This window comes from Bubalus kerabau, chromosome 6, assembly GCF_029407905.1.
Source record: "Bubalus kerabau isolate K-KA32 ecotype Philippines breed swamp buffalo chromosome 6, PCC_UOA_SB_1v2, whole genome shotgun sequence".
Lineage (NCBI taxonomy): Eukaryota > Metazoa > Chordata > Mammalia > Artiodactyla > Bovidae > Bubalus > Bubalus kerabau.
Genome location: NC_073629.1, coordinates 36440350 through 36458174, shown reverse-complemented (window position 1 = coordinate 36458174; position 17825 = coordinate 36440350). Strand labels below are relative to the sequence as shown.

At 38.1% G+C, this 17825-nt stretch overlaps 1 protein-coding gene across 20 annotated transcripts in view; it reads right to left on the bottom strand.

The window, feature by feature from the left end:
- Positions 1 to 17825, bottom strand: part of VAV3 (vav guanine nucleotide exchange factor 3) — a 645240-nt gene that overhangs the window by 197395 nt on the left and 430020 nt on the right. For all 20 annotated transcript variants that reach the window (XM_055584919.1, XM_055584920.1, XM_055584918.1 and 17 more), the window contains 6 exons: positions 15404 to 15499; positions 11861 to 11929; positions 10101 to 10187; positions 6708 to 6793; positions 5043 to 5175; positions 4231 to 4340 (listed from right to left, as the gene is read on the bottom strand). In XM_055584919.1, coding sequence (XP_055440894.1) covers positions 4231 to 4340; positions 5043 to 5175; positions 6708 to 6793; positions 10101 to 10187; positions 11861 to 11929; positions 15404 to 15499 — 581 coding nt within the window. The remainder of the gene's footprint in view (positions 1 to 4230; positions 4341 to 5042; positions 5176 to 6707; positions 6794 to 10100; positions 10188 to 11860; positions 11930 to 15403; positions 15500 to 17825) is intronic.

Below are 17825 nucleotides of genomic sequence, written 5' to 3'. Positions count from 1 at the left end.
GGGTTGATTAATGTAAATCTAACAGGAGAAAACATTAAAAACATTTGATTTAAGGGATTCGGGGAAAACACGTCCAGAGCTTCCTAACAACTTTTGTTTATCTATTTACTTATTTATGGCTGTGCTAGGTCTTCGTTGCTGTGCACAGTTTCTCTCTAGCTGCCGCGCACAGGCTTTGCACTGCAGCGGCTGCTCTTGAGGTGGAGCACAGCCTCTAGACACTGGGCTCAGTAGGTGTGGTGCACGGGCTCAGTGCCCCACGGCATGTGGGATCTTCCCGGACCAGGGATCGAACCAGTGTCCTCTGTATTGGCAGGTGGATTCTTTACCAGTGCATCACCAAGCCAGTCCAGCTTTCTAACAATATTTTTAATATGGCTATGGGCAGTGTTCACATTCGCACTTACTGACATTATTACGAAAACTAGCTTAAGCTAATAAATACATTTGCCATCCTAATGCACACATAACTAAGTGAAACTGTGTGAGAGAGTGACAGAAAGCCCTTTTGGAAATAAGAATAAATAATGTGTATCAATCAGGCTTTTAAAGATCTAAACGTATTTCTTAGAGTGGGATCCTAAGAACTATAGCTCTCGAACATTATTTGACTCAAAAACTGTTTCACCAATCTCAAGAGCAATCGGCCCTGCTACCACTTCTCACAGGAGAAAAAAAGAAAAAAAGATTTCCTTCTTCCTGCCCTATCCAAGTGGGTCACTGCTGCTTTTCTCTCTGTGAAGTCTTTCTTCCGGAGGTTTGCCAAGTTCTGCTGTGGTCCACTGCGTATTTTAAATGTTGGAAGTGGCTATGGCCAAAGAAGGTCAGAAAATACGACTTCTGAGTGGGCTTGGGGGAGTGCTAGGGAAAGACAGATGCTGCGATTTAGGTCAGCTCTGGGGAGATGATTTGTGTTTACCAGATCCTTACTGTTTATTGGTGTTCGTGCTTTTCTATCATCCTTTTTAATATTCTAAATTAAGAGCAGTATTTTAAACTCCCCAAAGGTGATTTGCAATTTTTTTAAATAAAAATGATCCAATCATCCTATAAACAGCAGAGCTGCCATCTTCTGTAAATAGAATTGGCAAGCATTTCATCAGTCTTAAAATATCACCTCCTTTGATTTCCTGCAACCCCCCACCAGCGCCTCCCTCCCCCAAGTTCCTTAAAACAATACTGCAGAATGCTGTAGGGGGACTTACAGGATCCCTGTTAATGCCAAAGATACTTGAAGAAATGGTCTGCGTCAAGACACAGGCTTGCTGTTTAACATGTATTATCAGGAAGGCTGCAGGGCTTCTTAGTTTTCTTTTATTCTCCATGGCTTACAGAATAAGAGTACTAGAACTTTAGATAATGGGTAAAATAGAAAAATTTGAGCCATAAGCAAAAATTTAAGCCCAGACTTACCTAGATTATTCTACATTTCTGACGGGGCACAAGACAAGCAAGACCTGTCTTACAAAGCTGGGAGCAGGGCCTTCCTGCATAACAAGCTTCAAAAGAGAAGGGAGGAAATAAAATAATGGAACATTCTGATGCTCAAATAAAATCCTAATTTTATTTTGCTTAATTTTAATTCACATGCCATATGCGGCATAATCTCTGCTTAAGGAAGCCCTCAACTTTGAGCAATTCTCAAGAAAAGGTATCATCTGCATGGGCAGCCAGGGATACTCTGAAATGCAAATAGTCACGATGGATGTTTAATTACATTGCTGAGGTGCTTGGATGACACACAATAACGACTTCCACCCAGCTTCCCTGTGTGTGATGCAGCCATCTTGCTTGTGGTAGGACAATTTAAACCTCTCCAAACCCTTCCTGCATGTATACACCTTTAAGGCAGGGACTGAGAGTCGCCTACCAGTACCCACTTCTTACTTTCATAATAGGAGAACCTTGGTTCATAGCCAAGCATACTCCTGCTCAGAATGAAGACTGCATTTTCTTTTTCTTTTAGTTTTTCTTTTTTTTTTATTTAAATTTATTTATTTTAATATATATGGAATTTAGAAAGATGGTAACGATAACCCTGTATGCGAGACAGCAAAAGAGACACAGATGTATAGAACAGTCATTGGGACTCTGTGGAAGACTGCATTTTCTAGACTCCCTTGTCAGATACGGCCACAAGACTAAGTTCTGGTCAGTATTATGTAACAAAAGTTTGTGGTGCTTCTTCACAGGATCCTTGAAAGTGGGGACCCTTGAAAGTGGGGATCACCTTTTGCTGCCTAGAATGTAGATTTTATAGCTGGAGCTCCAGCTATCTTGGACAACAAGGTGCGAATATTGAGGACAAAAGCCATGCAGACAATGGCAGAGCAGGAAGATCTGAGCCTGGCTTCCCGACAGTACCCAGAGAGCCAGTCTGGGTACTGCCTACCTATCCCAGATTCCCTTCCAGGAAAAACAGAGATAAGCATCTGTCTTGTTGAGGCTCCTGTATCCAGAGTTTAGCTGTCTGATTTACAGCAAGTGAACAAAATATTAAGTGATACACTTATCAATACAGTCCAAGGAGCCTGCCGACCCTGGATAACAAATTTAACTTTTCTCCTCTGCAGAAATTCCTTCACTCATGTAAAGATTAAACAAGCAGAACCCATAAGAAAATACCAGCGTAGCATCCTTCCTACAAGAGCAAAGGGGCGTTAAGGTCAACTCTGCCTTTGCACATAATCAGCAACCCCACATCCGGTCACCCCAGTCCCAACTGCTCAAGTCCAAATACTGCCTATCACTTGAAACCTCTCTAAAACAGCACAGTTGGTTATGATGTAGCCCACAGCTCATCAGAGAATGGGCGGAGGTCACCAACTACATCACTTGTGCTCCGAACCAGAGAGGTCCCTATACAATAGTCATTTTATGGATGCATGCAAATACTAAGCTCTTTTAATTACTATAATCAATAACAATACATTAAAAAAAAAACTATAATAGTATACTGAAAGATGTATTCTGATATTGTAAGTCCCTAGGGGAACAGGGATATGAAATACAAAGCAATATTAAATAACAGTGATAACAACAGATAATGCTTGCTATTCACACCATATCCTGCTGTTGTACTATCTGCCACCATACTGCTTGACACATAGTATCTGGAATTCAAAATATCATTATTCTTATTTTACCAAGGAGGAAACTGAGGCTCTGAGAGGTTAAATAAATTGGCTAAGACTATGCAGCCAGTTCCTGACAAGGGTTATTGCTGAACCCAGAATTGCCTATAAGGTTAAAATTATTTTAGCTGCACAGTCTTATCTTTCAGAATTTTAGAGATAATAATCCAAGGAAAATTTCTATTTTTCTCACTTAAGAACTGCAATAAAATATTCTAATCTTATCTCCATTTTATATCAATATAAGCATTTCCAAAAACAAAGGAAAGGAAAAAGCAAACAAAAAATCCAATAGAATTTGTCTGCAAAAGGTAAATTATGTTAGAATACAAATGAAGCAAATCACAAAAGTGCTTTTCCTTACTTTCACCTTCTGCTACCAGTTTCAATTTCAGGGTGACCTATATGTTTCCATAACAAGGGTCATTATACACCTTTTAATCCATGAACCTCAAAACTGAAAGAAAACTCCTATAATGACATATTCTTGTATAATTACATCTCTGTATGCCATTCCCTTTGAAACAGGTCTGATTTGTTTCCTACCTCTTTGTTGAGTCTCCACTTTAATAAAAGGAAAAAGCACTGAGAGAAATTAGGCCCTGAAAGCATTCATTGAATATGTCAAGCAATTTACCCAGAATGCAAAAAAGAAATGTTAAAAACAAACAGGAGGAACAAACTAATCTGTTTAAAATAAGATTTTTATGTATGAATATGTGTGTGTGTGTGTATCTGGGGGTATTTCTACTTAAAGATACATACAAAACATGGCAATTACATTAAAAGTTTATCGGTAGAATAATTAAAATTTTTAGAAGCTGCTGAAAGCTAAGGAATCAAAATACACCCCTGAGAAGAAAGTCAAACAGAAGGCTGGAGCTCCCTCTTTCTTTTTTTTGAAGAAATTCACCAAGACATCTCTCCTAGGAGACCAAAGTTCTCCAGCTGACAGCCCAGTAGCATAGCGCTCACGATCAGTGTTTTCACAACCTCTGTACACATGCTACAAACATAGTACATTTATCGGTAGCTCATTGTTCATAAGAGACTTATGCAGTAGAAAAAAAGCACTTTTAAAAGTAGAAATACTCACAAAGCCATTTCAAACTGTTCCAGCCATTTTTTCTTTAAATCTTTTGTTTTGCAATAAAATTCTAACCCATTTTGTCCTTGGATATGGATGAGGTAGAAGCCATAAGACCACTGTTAAAATTAATATTCCTCAGGTTAATAGATATCATTCATTAATAACATTGTGTTTTTCAAATCACTAAAATACCACCATAATCATCCACAAAACCTCTTATAAGATTATCATCAAACTGTGAACAGTCAAGATTACTGTAGTCAACTTCTTATCTATAACAATTGCTATGCCAAGTGCATTCTGTTGCCATGTTCATCGAGGCATTAGAGAGGATCATATCACCTGTGGCACTGTCTAATTATTTCTCAAAGAAGCTTGTCTCTAATTAATCTCTAGAAACAAAAAGACCCGGATCAATGAGCCACCTCTCACATTACTATAGCTCAGTTGGTAAAGAATCCACCTGCAATGCAGGAGACCCTGGTTTGATTCCTGGGTCAGGAAGATTCCCTGGAGAAGGGATAGGCTACCCACTCCAATATTCTTGGGCTTCCCTTGTGACTCAGCTGGTAAAGAATCCACTTGCAATGCGGGTGACCTGGGTTCGATCCCTGGGTTGGAAAGATCCCCTGAGGAAGGGAAAGGCTACCCGCTCCAGTATTCTGGCCTGGAGAATTCCACAGACTGTATAGCCCATGGGGTCACAAAGAGTCGGACACGACCAGGTGACTTTCTTTTTCACATTACGGTATTAGCATACGTTCCTTGAATAGTCAAAGTTAAGAGTAAATTACAGTTGTGCATTTCCAAGAATTTACCTTTTTATTTTCTTTATCAGTTGTAGGATTGTTGGCTATTTTGTACTGCTGAAGATCTATTATTTCCTTCATTTCATAGTTATCACCTTTCCTTTTACATACAATCACTGCCAAATCAAATAAGAAGATATGCCTGAAAGAAAGAGGGCAAGAGAGATTGATTTATTTAAATAGCTTGGAAGAATGTGTGTTAATTCTTCCCAGGTAAAGTTTAATTTATCCCGTGAGTTAAAGACAAAGACAATGCTGCACACTGAAAGAATGAGCCACGTGTCCTGGCACTGCCCTTTACTAAATGAATAACCCTGCTGTACCTCAGTTTCCACAGTTAGAAAACAGGCAAAATTATAACAAGAATAATATGCACACTGCAGGGTTGCTGCCAGGAACAATTAAGTCATAAAGCACTGTTCATGAACCAGTACTTTTTTCTTCCAGTTTAAAAGATAAACACCCATGGGAAAATATTAATGGCAACAATTAGTGGTTAACGTCTACCCTTGTTATTAGATGTGGGCTAGACTGCCTTGAGAAGCATTCATCCCTTCCACAAAGATGGCTCACTTAATTTAAATCCCCAGGACCATCTCCTGAGGTAGGTATCATCACCGTCATTTTATTGAGGAGGAAGCCGAGGCTCGGAGAAGTTGGGTAACTTTCTCAGGATCACACTGTTAGTGGCTGCAAAGCAGGACTCACTCTTGGGTCTACTTGTGGAACCTGTGCTTTGCCCTGAATACTGCTCCTATGCTTTAACGCACAACTTGAAACACAAACTGAGTGGTGCACGACCCTAATGTGAGCTACAGAAATCATGCTTAAATTTACACCTTGATATTTCTCTTCTATCTTACGAAAAGCAATGTAATTGAGGGCGAAAACAAATCTTATAAATCCTATCATCCAATACCAACACTTGTATCTTTTTGAAAACTCTCAGTCAATGATTAACACATATACATTGTGATAATGAGACATTCACACAGCCTTATTACTTGCATCACTTTCAAAGACTATTTTCTGGGACAGGCTAAAAGGATGTGTCTCTCCTGAGACCTACCTTTAGAGCCTGGGTGTCAAGGTGGATGCAAGAGTGATGCTGCCCCCTACTGGTCAACTTTCTATTCTCCTAAAGTTCCAGAAAATGGCCATTTCAACCAAATACATCAGTTTAACAACCACATACATATAGATAATTAGGGACACCGGGCAAGCTGACTAATCTTTAAGGAACACACCTACATATTTCCCTCAAGAAAATCTCACTTAAATGGCCCTTATTTGGACCTCATTCTTAAGACATGTTGTATTACTTTTAGTTCTTTTATAATGCATACCAAAAAGTAAAATTAAACAATTGTGTTTTTATGGTATCTATTATTATTTTATTGCTACTCTCATTTTAATGTGTACTTTTTTACTCTAGCTGACATTCTAGATTTTTCTTTTCCTTCTGAAGAACTCAAACTTAGGGAAATCAACAGATACCAGAACAAAGAAGGGAATACCTAACATGTCCATAGAAATTAAAAAGCAATAGATTGGTCTCTTCCCTTATTTTTATTCCTTTATTTCACTCCTTTATCCTAAAGGAAATGTCCTTAAGATTTTCTCAATCTCCCGATACTAATAACTGTTTTCTAAATAAGTACTGATCCTTCTCACCTTTCTTGTTTTGTATGTTTGTCTAGAGTGGTTATTCGAATTTCACCATCTCCCTGAGGTCGTCCAAAAAGCAAAACAGGTTGGTTCTAAAATAGAAAATGTACATGTCTCAGTTTTTCATAATCACATAAAGACAGAAATAAATATTAGTGAGGTTATTTTCTAGGCACAACTTCCTTAGAGCAAATTTTATCATTTTACCTTTTTAGCGCATTTACTCTAAAAAGCTCAGGTCTGTATGATACACTTTCAAAAACAACCTGTCCATGTTCATCCCAGCAGGCATATTGAAGACATTAATTAATTTTACTTACAACCCTAATGGAGAAGTTAGCTACCAAAAGAGAGAATTAACTGGAATAATGCAAATCACAAGAAAGTTATAACTGATACTTACTGAGCATCCAGTGTGTGCTAGCCAGTGGAATGGAATACGTACAGGACAGAATGATATAGACCCTGCCCTCATGAAACATACTGCCCACGGGGTGACAAATATTAACCGAAGTATATAATCACAAACGTGTGATTGCATGAAGGAAGAGCAGAAGCATGCGTAGCGGGAGGACCTAATGTGGTCTAGGGAGTCAAGGATGGCTTCCGTGAGGCTAAGATCTCAAAAATGAAAAGGCCTGACTTAATGATTAAAAATAATAAGCCATTTCCCCAGAGGCAGACAATAAGAAGTTTTAAGTATTTATGAGCGCCTAATCTACAAGGTGCTAAAGGATAAAAGAACTGACTGAAAATATCAATAACATCAATGAGAGATTACATTCTAATAAAAAAGATATGTAATTAACTGTACTACAAAAAAGTATAAAGATTAATGCTTCCTATGAAAATTCCAGGTTTTTTTTTTTTTTTTTTTTTTGCAGGAACAGAAAATTCCATCTTAAAATTCATATGAAATCACAAAGGATCCTTAATATGTAAAACAATCATAAAATCCTAAAAAAGGTCAAAGTTAGGGTCTCATACTTCCTGATTTCAAAACTTACTACAAAACTATGGTAATCCAAACAGTGTGGAACTGGCCTAAACACAGACATCTAAACCAACGTAATACAACAGAACGTCCAGAAATAAGGCCTCATATAAAGGTCAAATGATTTTTGACAAAAGTGCCAACACCATTTGGTGGGGGATAGGAGAGCCTTTTCGACGAACAGTGCTGGGGAAACTGGATACGCACAGGCAGAAGAATGAAGTCAGGCCCTTATGCTGTTTTCAAAAGCTAACTCAAAATGAATCAAAGAGCTAAAAATACAAGACTTAAAGAAGAAAACATAGGGGACAAGGTTTATGACATTGGATTTAGTAACGACTTCTTAGGACACCAGAGGCACAGGCAACAAAAGGAAAGGTGGACTTCATCAAAATTTAAAATTTTGTGCAAATAACACTATTAACAGAGTAAAAAGACAACCCACAGAATGGGAGAAAATATTTACAAACAAAAGTGTGGTTAAGTATTGATATCCAATAATTCATAAAGACAGAAAGTAGAATGGTGATTGCCTGAGGCTGGGAGGAAGGCAGGATGAAGAACTAGTGTACAATTTAAAAGGGCAAATTTAATATATTTTACCACAATGAAAACAGCTATCTGGGCAATGTGCTATAGAATTACAAAGAAAGGGGGAAATGGCAGATTAGGGAGAGAATCTTTTTTTTTTTTTTAATTGGACATCAAAGAAATTTGATAAGAAATTATGAAAAAAGATATTCTGGGCTTTGACAACATTATAATAAAGGCCTAACTATAACAATGTATGGCAGGGACTTCTCAGGCAGTCCAGTGGTTAAGACTCCACCCTTCCAATACAGGTGGCACAAGTTCAATTCCTGGTCGGGAACTATTAATAAGATCCCACATGCCGTGTCACCACACACACAAGAAATGAAACCAAAAACAAGGCAGGGCAAATCGGAGACCTTACAATGCAGCAGGACAGCTGTAACGTAAAGTATGTGGGCCGTTATTAGCTGGGTAAGTTTAGGAATACAGATTAAGGCCAAATCATTGAGGACCTTAAATATCCATGTTAAGGAATGTTGACTGAATCCTGAAGGTAACAAAATCCTGACAAGTTTGGGAAAGCAAGCGAATGGAGAAATCCACATTTTGGAAACACAGCTAGGTGAAGAGGTAGTTAGAGACTACTGTGATTGGAAAGGTGGCAGATGGAGTCCTGAAAAGGGGAAAGGGCTGTATGTGTGGAAAGAAAGACACAGACCAAAGCTGTTTCAGAGAAAGAAGCAATAAAACTGCCCCACCAAGGAATGTATCTTAAATCCACTCATTTATCTGTTTTCTCTACCCACAGCCTTAACCAGACTTCCATCATCTCTCTCTTGAAACCACCTCAACAACTTGCTGACTGGTCTGCCTGATGAAAGAGTTTTCTTGACACATAAATCAGACTGCAAAACCCTCTGGTAAGAGCCTTTCACTAGCTTCCTGCTGCAATCCCTGAGAGCCTTGTCCTCCAAGGCTGTGGGGTGCAGTTCTCCGGTCCTCCTCCGTCACTTCAGGGCCCATCCTTCTTCCTTTCACTCTCAATTTCCAGCCTCTCTTGTCTTGCAGCAGCTTCTTTTTTGTAATTTTTACTTTTTGGCTATGCCACACAGCATGTGGGGTCTTAGTTCCCCACCCCCTGTAGTGAAGGACTGAACCCGTACCCTCTCTAGTGGAAGCACCGAGTCTTAACCACTGGACCACCAGGAAGTCTCCTGGCTCTTGCCCATTTCTGGGCATTTCACTTGCTATGGCTCCTGCCTGGAATCCTCTCTGTACAGACCTTCATGCCACTGGCTTCTCATCCTTCATGCTCAAATGAGAAATGCCTCAGAAGGACTTTTCCTGAGCATCTTATCTAAACTAGGACTCCCCTCACTAGCGTCTGTTGCAGCAACCTGTTCACAGCATTCATCTCAATAGAGCAGTTGTAAACTCTCTTTTTACTGTCTCTTCACCCATGAGATCATGTTGCTTATAGTTATAGCCCCAGCCCCAAGCAAAACATCTGGCACACAGCAGTCACCCAGTAAATATACATTAAAATGAATATATTAACAGGGCTCTACCATGAGTATGTATGGGGGTGAGGATAAGAAGAGAAAAAAATGGATCCAGTGTTTAGAGTTGGGACTACTAGGGGCAGAGGTATCACAACGTGATTAGGGACAAGCGATGGCAGAAGGTCCCTGGATAGCAATGTGTCACAGCTGCCACTGAACATTCATCCCTGTGGACTCTGTCAAACAGAAGTCAGAAAAAACCTAGAATAACAGAAACTTGAAGGTAAATTATTTTTTCTTCAAAAACAACTCCTAGAATGTCCCCCAAGCTGTGGGTTAGAGAAGCTGGATGGAATGATAATTACGTACCAAATTTTCTATAGATAGCTGAAACTGTTTAATTTCACGAAGGGTCTCATTATCTCTTTTCACTTCATTCACATATTGTGCCAAGTCCTAAAGAATAAAGAGAAGGGGAGAAAAAGAAGGCACGATAAGATCAGACAAGAGATGAACACTGTTTGAAAAGAAACACATCATTAATTTCATTAGTGATAAAAGTTACCACCATAACTTTTCAACGACAATGAAATGAAAGCCCAGTCAATCAAAGCTGCATCTCTAAAGCAATTTAAAACCGTCTGGAGTACAGCTGGGAAGACTGAATCCCTGTCCTTTACCACACCCTTGAGGAGAGGGAAGATCAAACACTAAACAAACAAAATACGCTGCCATGCGGAACAACAATGCGGAACAACAAAAAGGAAACGGGGTCGGGAGCATGTAAATTTCAAACGCTGACCTTGAGGGAGTCACACTTGTACTTGGGTTAGAATGAGGACAATCATGAAGGATTAGACAGGACAGAAAAGTAACTAAAAGTGGGACAATGAATCCAGCAAGGCTGTTGTCTGTAACCAATTAAGTGTCTTAGTTCTGGGGAGCATTTAGTCAGTGGTGCCAGGTCAATTTCAAAGAGTTAATAAAGGGGAAGGAAAGAAGAGGAGAGAAACCAGGGAGGGAGAAAAGGAACGAAAGAGCACAAACAACTCTGGCCTTGCTTTTCCACGCGCCTTTACCTATTTTGAAACATCTTTTCTCATATTTGAGGAAACATTAGCTAATCTTTCCATACTGTAACCAGCTATTTTTATTATAGGTGCTCCAGATTTTTCCTGTTTTCTGGGTTCTTTTTCTTTTTTCCCCTACCCTCTTATATTCATCGGCAACAGCAGGAACAGAACTCACACAAAAAGCAGTTCCTAACTTTGTTCTAAATGAAAGCCCGATTTTTCATAGAAAATCTCTGTAAGAGATTTCTTTAAAAAACTGGAAACTTGGTATCACTTTTTTAATAATAATAAATAATCGTGAGCTGCTTCCTGGCATGGTATTCAAGTCAGCTAAACTGCAGAGCTAACACTGAGATTTGCACAGGGACACGGGTAAGCATTATGCGTTGCTTTGAGTAGAGTCATGTTGGCATTTTGTCTCCAGAACAAATACTTGGGTATGTTGTAAGTTGGGGCAAATATTATTTCTTGCAAAGTCTAAGTCCAGCATAGCATGGAAATTGGGGTTTTATGCATTGCCCACCATGTTCAAAATGTCTGCCTTTATCTACTTGTATCGAGAGTTCTTAATTTTCAGATTTACCAGAAATAGAAATCCAGATTGATCTACTTTACTGACGTACAGCATCCATGAAGATAAACCTGGCAGACGTCCTCACTTGAGGAAAACAAGTCACACCAGTGTTCTGTAGTCATTAGCTAAACTGCTGCTTGCATAAGTCAACAGTTTTCTACCAGTAGCCATAAAAAGAATGTGAAATAAAACCTTTCTATTTAGTCATTCCTGGTGATTATGGAAGGGGACATGCTTTCATAAATAACAAGTTATTTTAATATACCTCTTGGTTTTAGTTTTTGTCCAATAATTAAATCCATACAAGGATATCAATTTCAGTTAAAAATATCCAGCTCTCCCCACTAACAATAAAACTACATAAATACTTATAGATATTATAATTCCTATTAGCATATCATACATATGTATTAGCAGTCTGTAGTCACTGCTTTCCAGTAAGAATGAGAAATACAAACAAGTTAATGATGCATTCCTCTTACCTTCATTGCATCAAGAGCCAGTTTCAGATTTGCCTTCTCCATAGGATCAGTGGTATGTTTGACCAGCTCCTATTTGGAAGATACGGTTTAGTACTACTTTCATCAAATTAAAACAAAAACTAAAGAAAACATTTTACAAATAAACCATTTTATCATTATTTGCATCATAAAGTGATAAATCTGACATACCCAGGCTCTGTTTTCATCATAAATTTCAAACTGTAAGAAGATCAACTAGACATCAGAAGAACACGAGATGACGGTCAGAAAGTTTTCCTTTCAAAGTTGAACTTGCCAAATATCAAAACTAATACAATTATGTAAAATTTAAAAATAAAATAAAAACAAAAACAAAAACAAAGTTGAACTTGAATTCTATCCCCCACTATCACAATGACACTCTTGCCAGATGTTAGGAAAAATCCACTCCTGACAACTGACAGATGCTTTTCATTCATCATCAAACTTGCCTTCATTACTATTTTTAATTCTGATGGCTATTATGTCTCAGGGGCATTAAGCTCTTCTGTTTGCTGCTATTACTGTTACTTGTTCAGTTCAGTTCAGTCGCTCAGTCGTGTCCGACTCTTTGTGACCCCATGAACCGCAGCACGCCAGGCCTCCCTGTCCATCACCAACTCCCGGAGTTCACTCAAACTCATGTCCATAGAGTTGGTGATGCCATCCAGCCATCTCATCCTCTGTCATCCCCTTCTCCTCCTGCCCCCAATCCCTCCCAGCATCAGAGTCTTTTCCAATGAGTCAACTCTTCACATGAGGTGGCCAAAGTACTGGAGTTTCAGCTTCAGCATCCTGTTACTTGTTAGTTCATCTTAAATGTCAGCCTATTCATCAGTCTTTCAACTTTCTTCTTTCTTTGTCTGCACCTTAGAAATCAGTTATTATTCCTTAGATTTTCACCTTGGTCTTTTGTTATTCTTACTTTACATACTCTATGAATTCTATCACAACCATTGCCATTGCATCACCTACTACCTAGTGGGACTGTTCACTCTCAAACGAATGTGCTCAATCCGGAATTCACGCCTGAGTCCCAGACTCAAATGTCCTATTAAATAGTTCTACTTGGTATCTCACAAGATCCTCAAGTCTAGCATGTCCAAATGTAATGAACCTTCACCCACATTCCTACTCTTGTTCCTGTTTATATTTTACTGAATGATGGCACCTTTATCACTTAAGCCAAAACCTAACAGGTACCCCTGACTCTTCCCTCTCTCTCTCTCACTATGTTCTGTTGATGCTAACTTTATCCTTCTCCTTGCAACCACCCCCACTGCCACTACCTTGGTTCAAGTCACTGCTCTTTTTCAAACAGGCTTCTGTTTCATCTTCCACCTTGCAGTCTTTCCTCACTACTCTATTCACTATTGACTATTCTATTATTTCCTTGCTAATCTATTCACTCTACTGACATCAGAGTTGAATCTCTAAATGTAAGTTAGATCCTGTTATTTGAACTTCTGGGAAACCCACAAAAGCTTCAGGCTGTCATCCATTCTTCATAGATGCCTCATGATATGAATTCTGCAAACCTCTCTCAACTTCTCTCCTCACTTCCATTCAAACAACCTATGTCCTATTTCCACTAAATTAATTGCAATTCTCAAAACACGTTCTAATATCTGATCCCATTAGGCATGGTGTTTTCTCTCCTCTAAAGCCCTTTCTCTCTAATCCACCTGTCAAACCGTTATTCTTCCTTCAAAGCTCAACTCAAGAATAGCTCCTCTGTGAAGCTTTCTATGACAGAGGCCTCTATTCAAGCCATAATTAACTAGGTCTTTATTTGTACCACCTTTGTACCTTTGGCATACTTATCACATTGTATTGTATTTGGCAAATTACTTTTTATTTTCCCTATCTAAACAGTGAGATTTGTCAGTGTGAGGAGGGCAGTTTTATATTGTTGAGAGTCTCACACTATAATGTGGAACATGGAAGCCATTCAGAAGTCTTTGCTGAATTCAAAACCATTAGTGTTTCTAGTAAACAGAACCTATAAACATCAAATCTGTTAAGTATAATAAACTTGTTACACTTACATTCATTTCTATTTTTGTTTTTCCTCTATTAAATAATAAAAGTAAAGTATTCTCAAAGTTTCAAATCCCACTATAAAATATTTTAATTTTATAAATCTGTGATTGCAAATCATAAGGCATTTCAAAAATTATTTACCCACTAAAACACAGTAGTAAGTAGAAAATGTTCAATTCACACCACATGTACTCAACATATTTCTAAACAGTAGACAAACTAATTCTACTCTACATTATTTTGAGATGGAAAAACATTTCTAGAATTTTTATCTAAGTGTGGTATCCCAGATAAAACTTTCCCTACTTAAAAAAAACCATCATGGAACTAAATATACTTTTGAAATTTAAAATATCAAACAACCCAAGAGAAGTTAAGGGAAAAAAAAGTTTGCTGATTTTCTAAAAGGTATGGTCATATTTTATACTTTTATGTCTAAAATCTTTTAAGTGACCAAAATAGGTATTTCTTGAAAACTGTACCTTTTAAATTCTTCAATCAATATTTGACTCTCCCAAAGTTACAGAATAAATTATCATTTTCTTCTGTGATATGTTTTTAGTTTCATGATATCTCAGAAACTGACTGCCTAAGTCTTCCTTATTATTTTTTCATAAAATGCAATTTGATTAAGTTTCTTTGAGTTTAGGTCTCATAAATGTTTTAATGCATTTTTAAGGAATAATCAGGGTTGGAATTTTTCTGATTTCTGAGTAGAACAAAAATAGAAATGACTAATAATTTTTCAGCTACAGTTCAAGAAATTTAATATACAAGATGTATAAAGCACAGCAAATTCAGAATTATATTCACATACAGGTAGTAGATCTTTTTAAAATGACATTTCACAAGCATCAGCAGAGATGACAGACTAATACAGTAAGACATTTCTTTGGAGCAGAACTAATGAGTCTCCTGGTACAGCTATCAAATTAAATTTATAAGACTCTCCACCCTCATTAGAGGACTAACCGTGGAAACCATAAGCTTTGGGGTTATAACAAGAATCACTTCAAAATAAATGTAGTTTTATTATAATTTAGTATAGCAGAAAGCAACACAGAATTTGACACAATTCTCTTTCATTTATGGTTATAAGGCACAAGTTCTAACACAATTAACCTGTCAAAACTCAAGTGTATCACAACATTGAGATTCTAATCAACGATTATTGATAACGACAGAAGACTTGGTTGTTGAAGGCATATTTGTATTTGTTTTGCGTGTTTTTTAATTTAAAAAAATTTTTGGAGCCACTTCTGTTTGCAAGACATAAAACATAGCTTTATGAAAGATACAGAATTACCTTCACACAAAAGGAGGAAAAATTTTCCAGCTGTTCTATTATTTCCCATTTAGCCATCCTCATAATTGAAAAACGTAAGGGGAAAGGGCTCCAAATATCACGTTTCTGAGCATAATTGATGCTTCATTAATGTTTGGTTGAATTAATGAATGAACAAACAATTTTAAGTTACATACCTGAAGGAGAAGGTGATACTTCAGAACACGCTGCATAGGAACCACAAGCAAATCTCGAAGAGTAAATTTCCCATTGTTTGCTCTTTTAGAACATTCCTAATGAAATACATTTTTTTAATTTAACTTTGTTAGTTTTACCAAAGGAAGTCATAATACAAACATTAAAAGATGCAAAAGCCATAAGCAAAACTGCTATTATACAATAAATATTTTGCTCTTTTCCTTAATGATCCCCCTTTTTTAAAAACAGGAAGTATCATCAAAGAAAAACCAAAACAAACAAACAAAACTTGCAGGATTTCAGCTCTAAATAAGAATATATACATAGACCTATTCTACACATGAAAATTATTTTCTCTAGTGGTCCTTCAGCATCTTCTTCCACTTAGCACTTAACCTTTCATCAGTCTCTCCAAGCAGGCCTATGGACCAGGAATCAAGAACAAGTCCCATTCATCAGACCCATTATGTGCCTTCTCTACCATCATAACTTTGGTTCATTTGGTTCTCACCAACTGCCATGTGCTTTCTCTAATTTCCAGCAAAATCCACCACCCTCTTGAAGAGCTTTACTTCTAGGGTGTTAGTCTCAATCAAAACTGTTCTATCTCTCTGTGCTTTGTGGGTCTTTTCATTATTGTCATTAAATATATAATATCTTTCCTAATATATTTTTATATAGGAGTGATAAGAACACCTTCCTCAGTCAGGAAGAAATAGAGGAAAACAATAGAATGGGAAAGAATAGAGATCTCTTCAAGAAAATTAGAGATACCAAGGGAACTTTTCATTCAAAGATGGGCTCAATAAAGGACAGAAATGGTAGGGACCTTACAGAAGCAGAAGATATTAAGAAGAGGTGGCAAGAATACACAGAAGAACTATACAAAAAAGATATTCACAACCCAGATAATCACAATGGTGTGATCACTCACCTAGAGCCAGATATCCTGGAATGTGAAGTCAAGTGGGCCTTAGGAAGCATCACTACGAACAAAGCTAGTGGAGGTGATGGAATTCCAATTGAGCTATTTCAAATCCTAAAAGATGATGCTGTGAAAGTGCTTCAATCAATATGCCAGAAAATTTGCAAACTCAGCAGTGGCCACAGGACTGGAAAAGGTCAGTTTTCATTCTAATCCCAAAGAAAGACAATGCAAAAGAATGCTCAAACGACTGCACAATTGCAGTCATCTCACACACTAGCAAAATAATGCTCAAAATTCTCCAAGCCAGGCTTCTACAGTATATGAACCGTGATCTTCCAGATGTTCAAGCTGGATTTAGAAAAGGCAGTGGAATCACTGCCAACATCTGTTGGATCATCGGAAAAACAAGAGAGTTCCAGAAAAACATCTACTTGCTTTATTGACTATGCCAAAGCCTTTGACTGTGTGGATCACGATATACTGTGGAAAATTCTGAAAGAGATGGGAATACCAGACCACCTGACCTGCATCCTGAGAAATCTGTATGCAGGTCAAGAAGCAACAGTTAGAACTGGACATGGAACAAACAACAGACTGGTTCCACATCAGGAAAGGAGTATGTCAAGGCTGTATACTGTCACCCTGCTTATTTAACTTACATGCAGAGTACATCATGAGAAATGTTGAACTGGATGAAGCACTAGCTGGAATCAAGATTGCCGGGAGAAATATCAGTAACCTCAGATATGCAGATGACACCACACTAACGGCAGAAAGCGAAAAAGTAAAGAGCCTCTTGATGAAAGTGAAAGAAGAGAGTGAAAAAGTTGGTTTAAAATTCAGCATTCAGAAAACTAAGATCATGGCATCTGGTCCCATCACTTCATAGCAAATTGATGGGAACACAATGGAAATGGTGACTGACTAATTTTTTGGGCTCCAACATCACTGCAGATGGTGACTACAGCCATGAAATTAAAAGATGCTTGCTCCTTGGAAGAAAAGCTATGACCAACCTAGACAGCTTATTAAAAAGCAGAGACCTTACTTTGCCAACAGAGGTCTGTCTAGTCAAATCTATGGTTTTTCCAGTAGTCACGTATGGATGTGAGAGTTGGACTGTGAAGAAAGCTGAGCGCCGAAGAATTGATGCTTTTGAGCTGTGGTGTTAGAGAAGACTCTTGAGAGTCCCTTGGACTGCAAGGAGATCCAACCAGTCCATCCTAAAGGAGATCAGTCCTGAATATTCATTGGAAGGACTGATGCTGAAGCTGAAACTCCAATACTTTGGCCACATGATGTGAAGAACTGACTAATTTGAAAAGACCCTGATGCTGGGAAAGATTGTAGGCGGGAGGAGAAGGGGATGACAGAGGATGAGATGGTTGGATGGCATAACCGACTCAATGGACATGAGTTTGACTACCTCTGGAAGTTGGCAATGGACAGGGAGGCCTGGCATGCTGCAGACCATGGGTTCGCAAAGAGTCAGA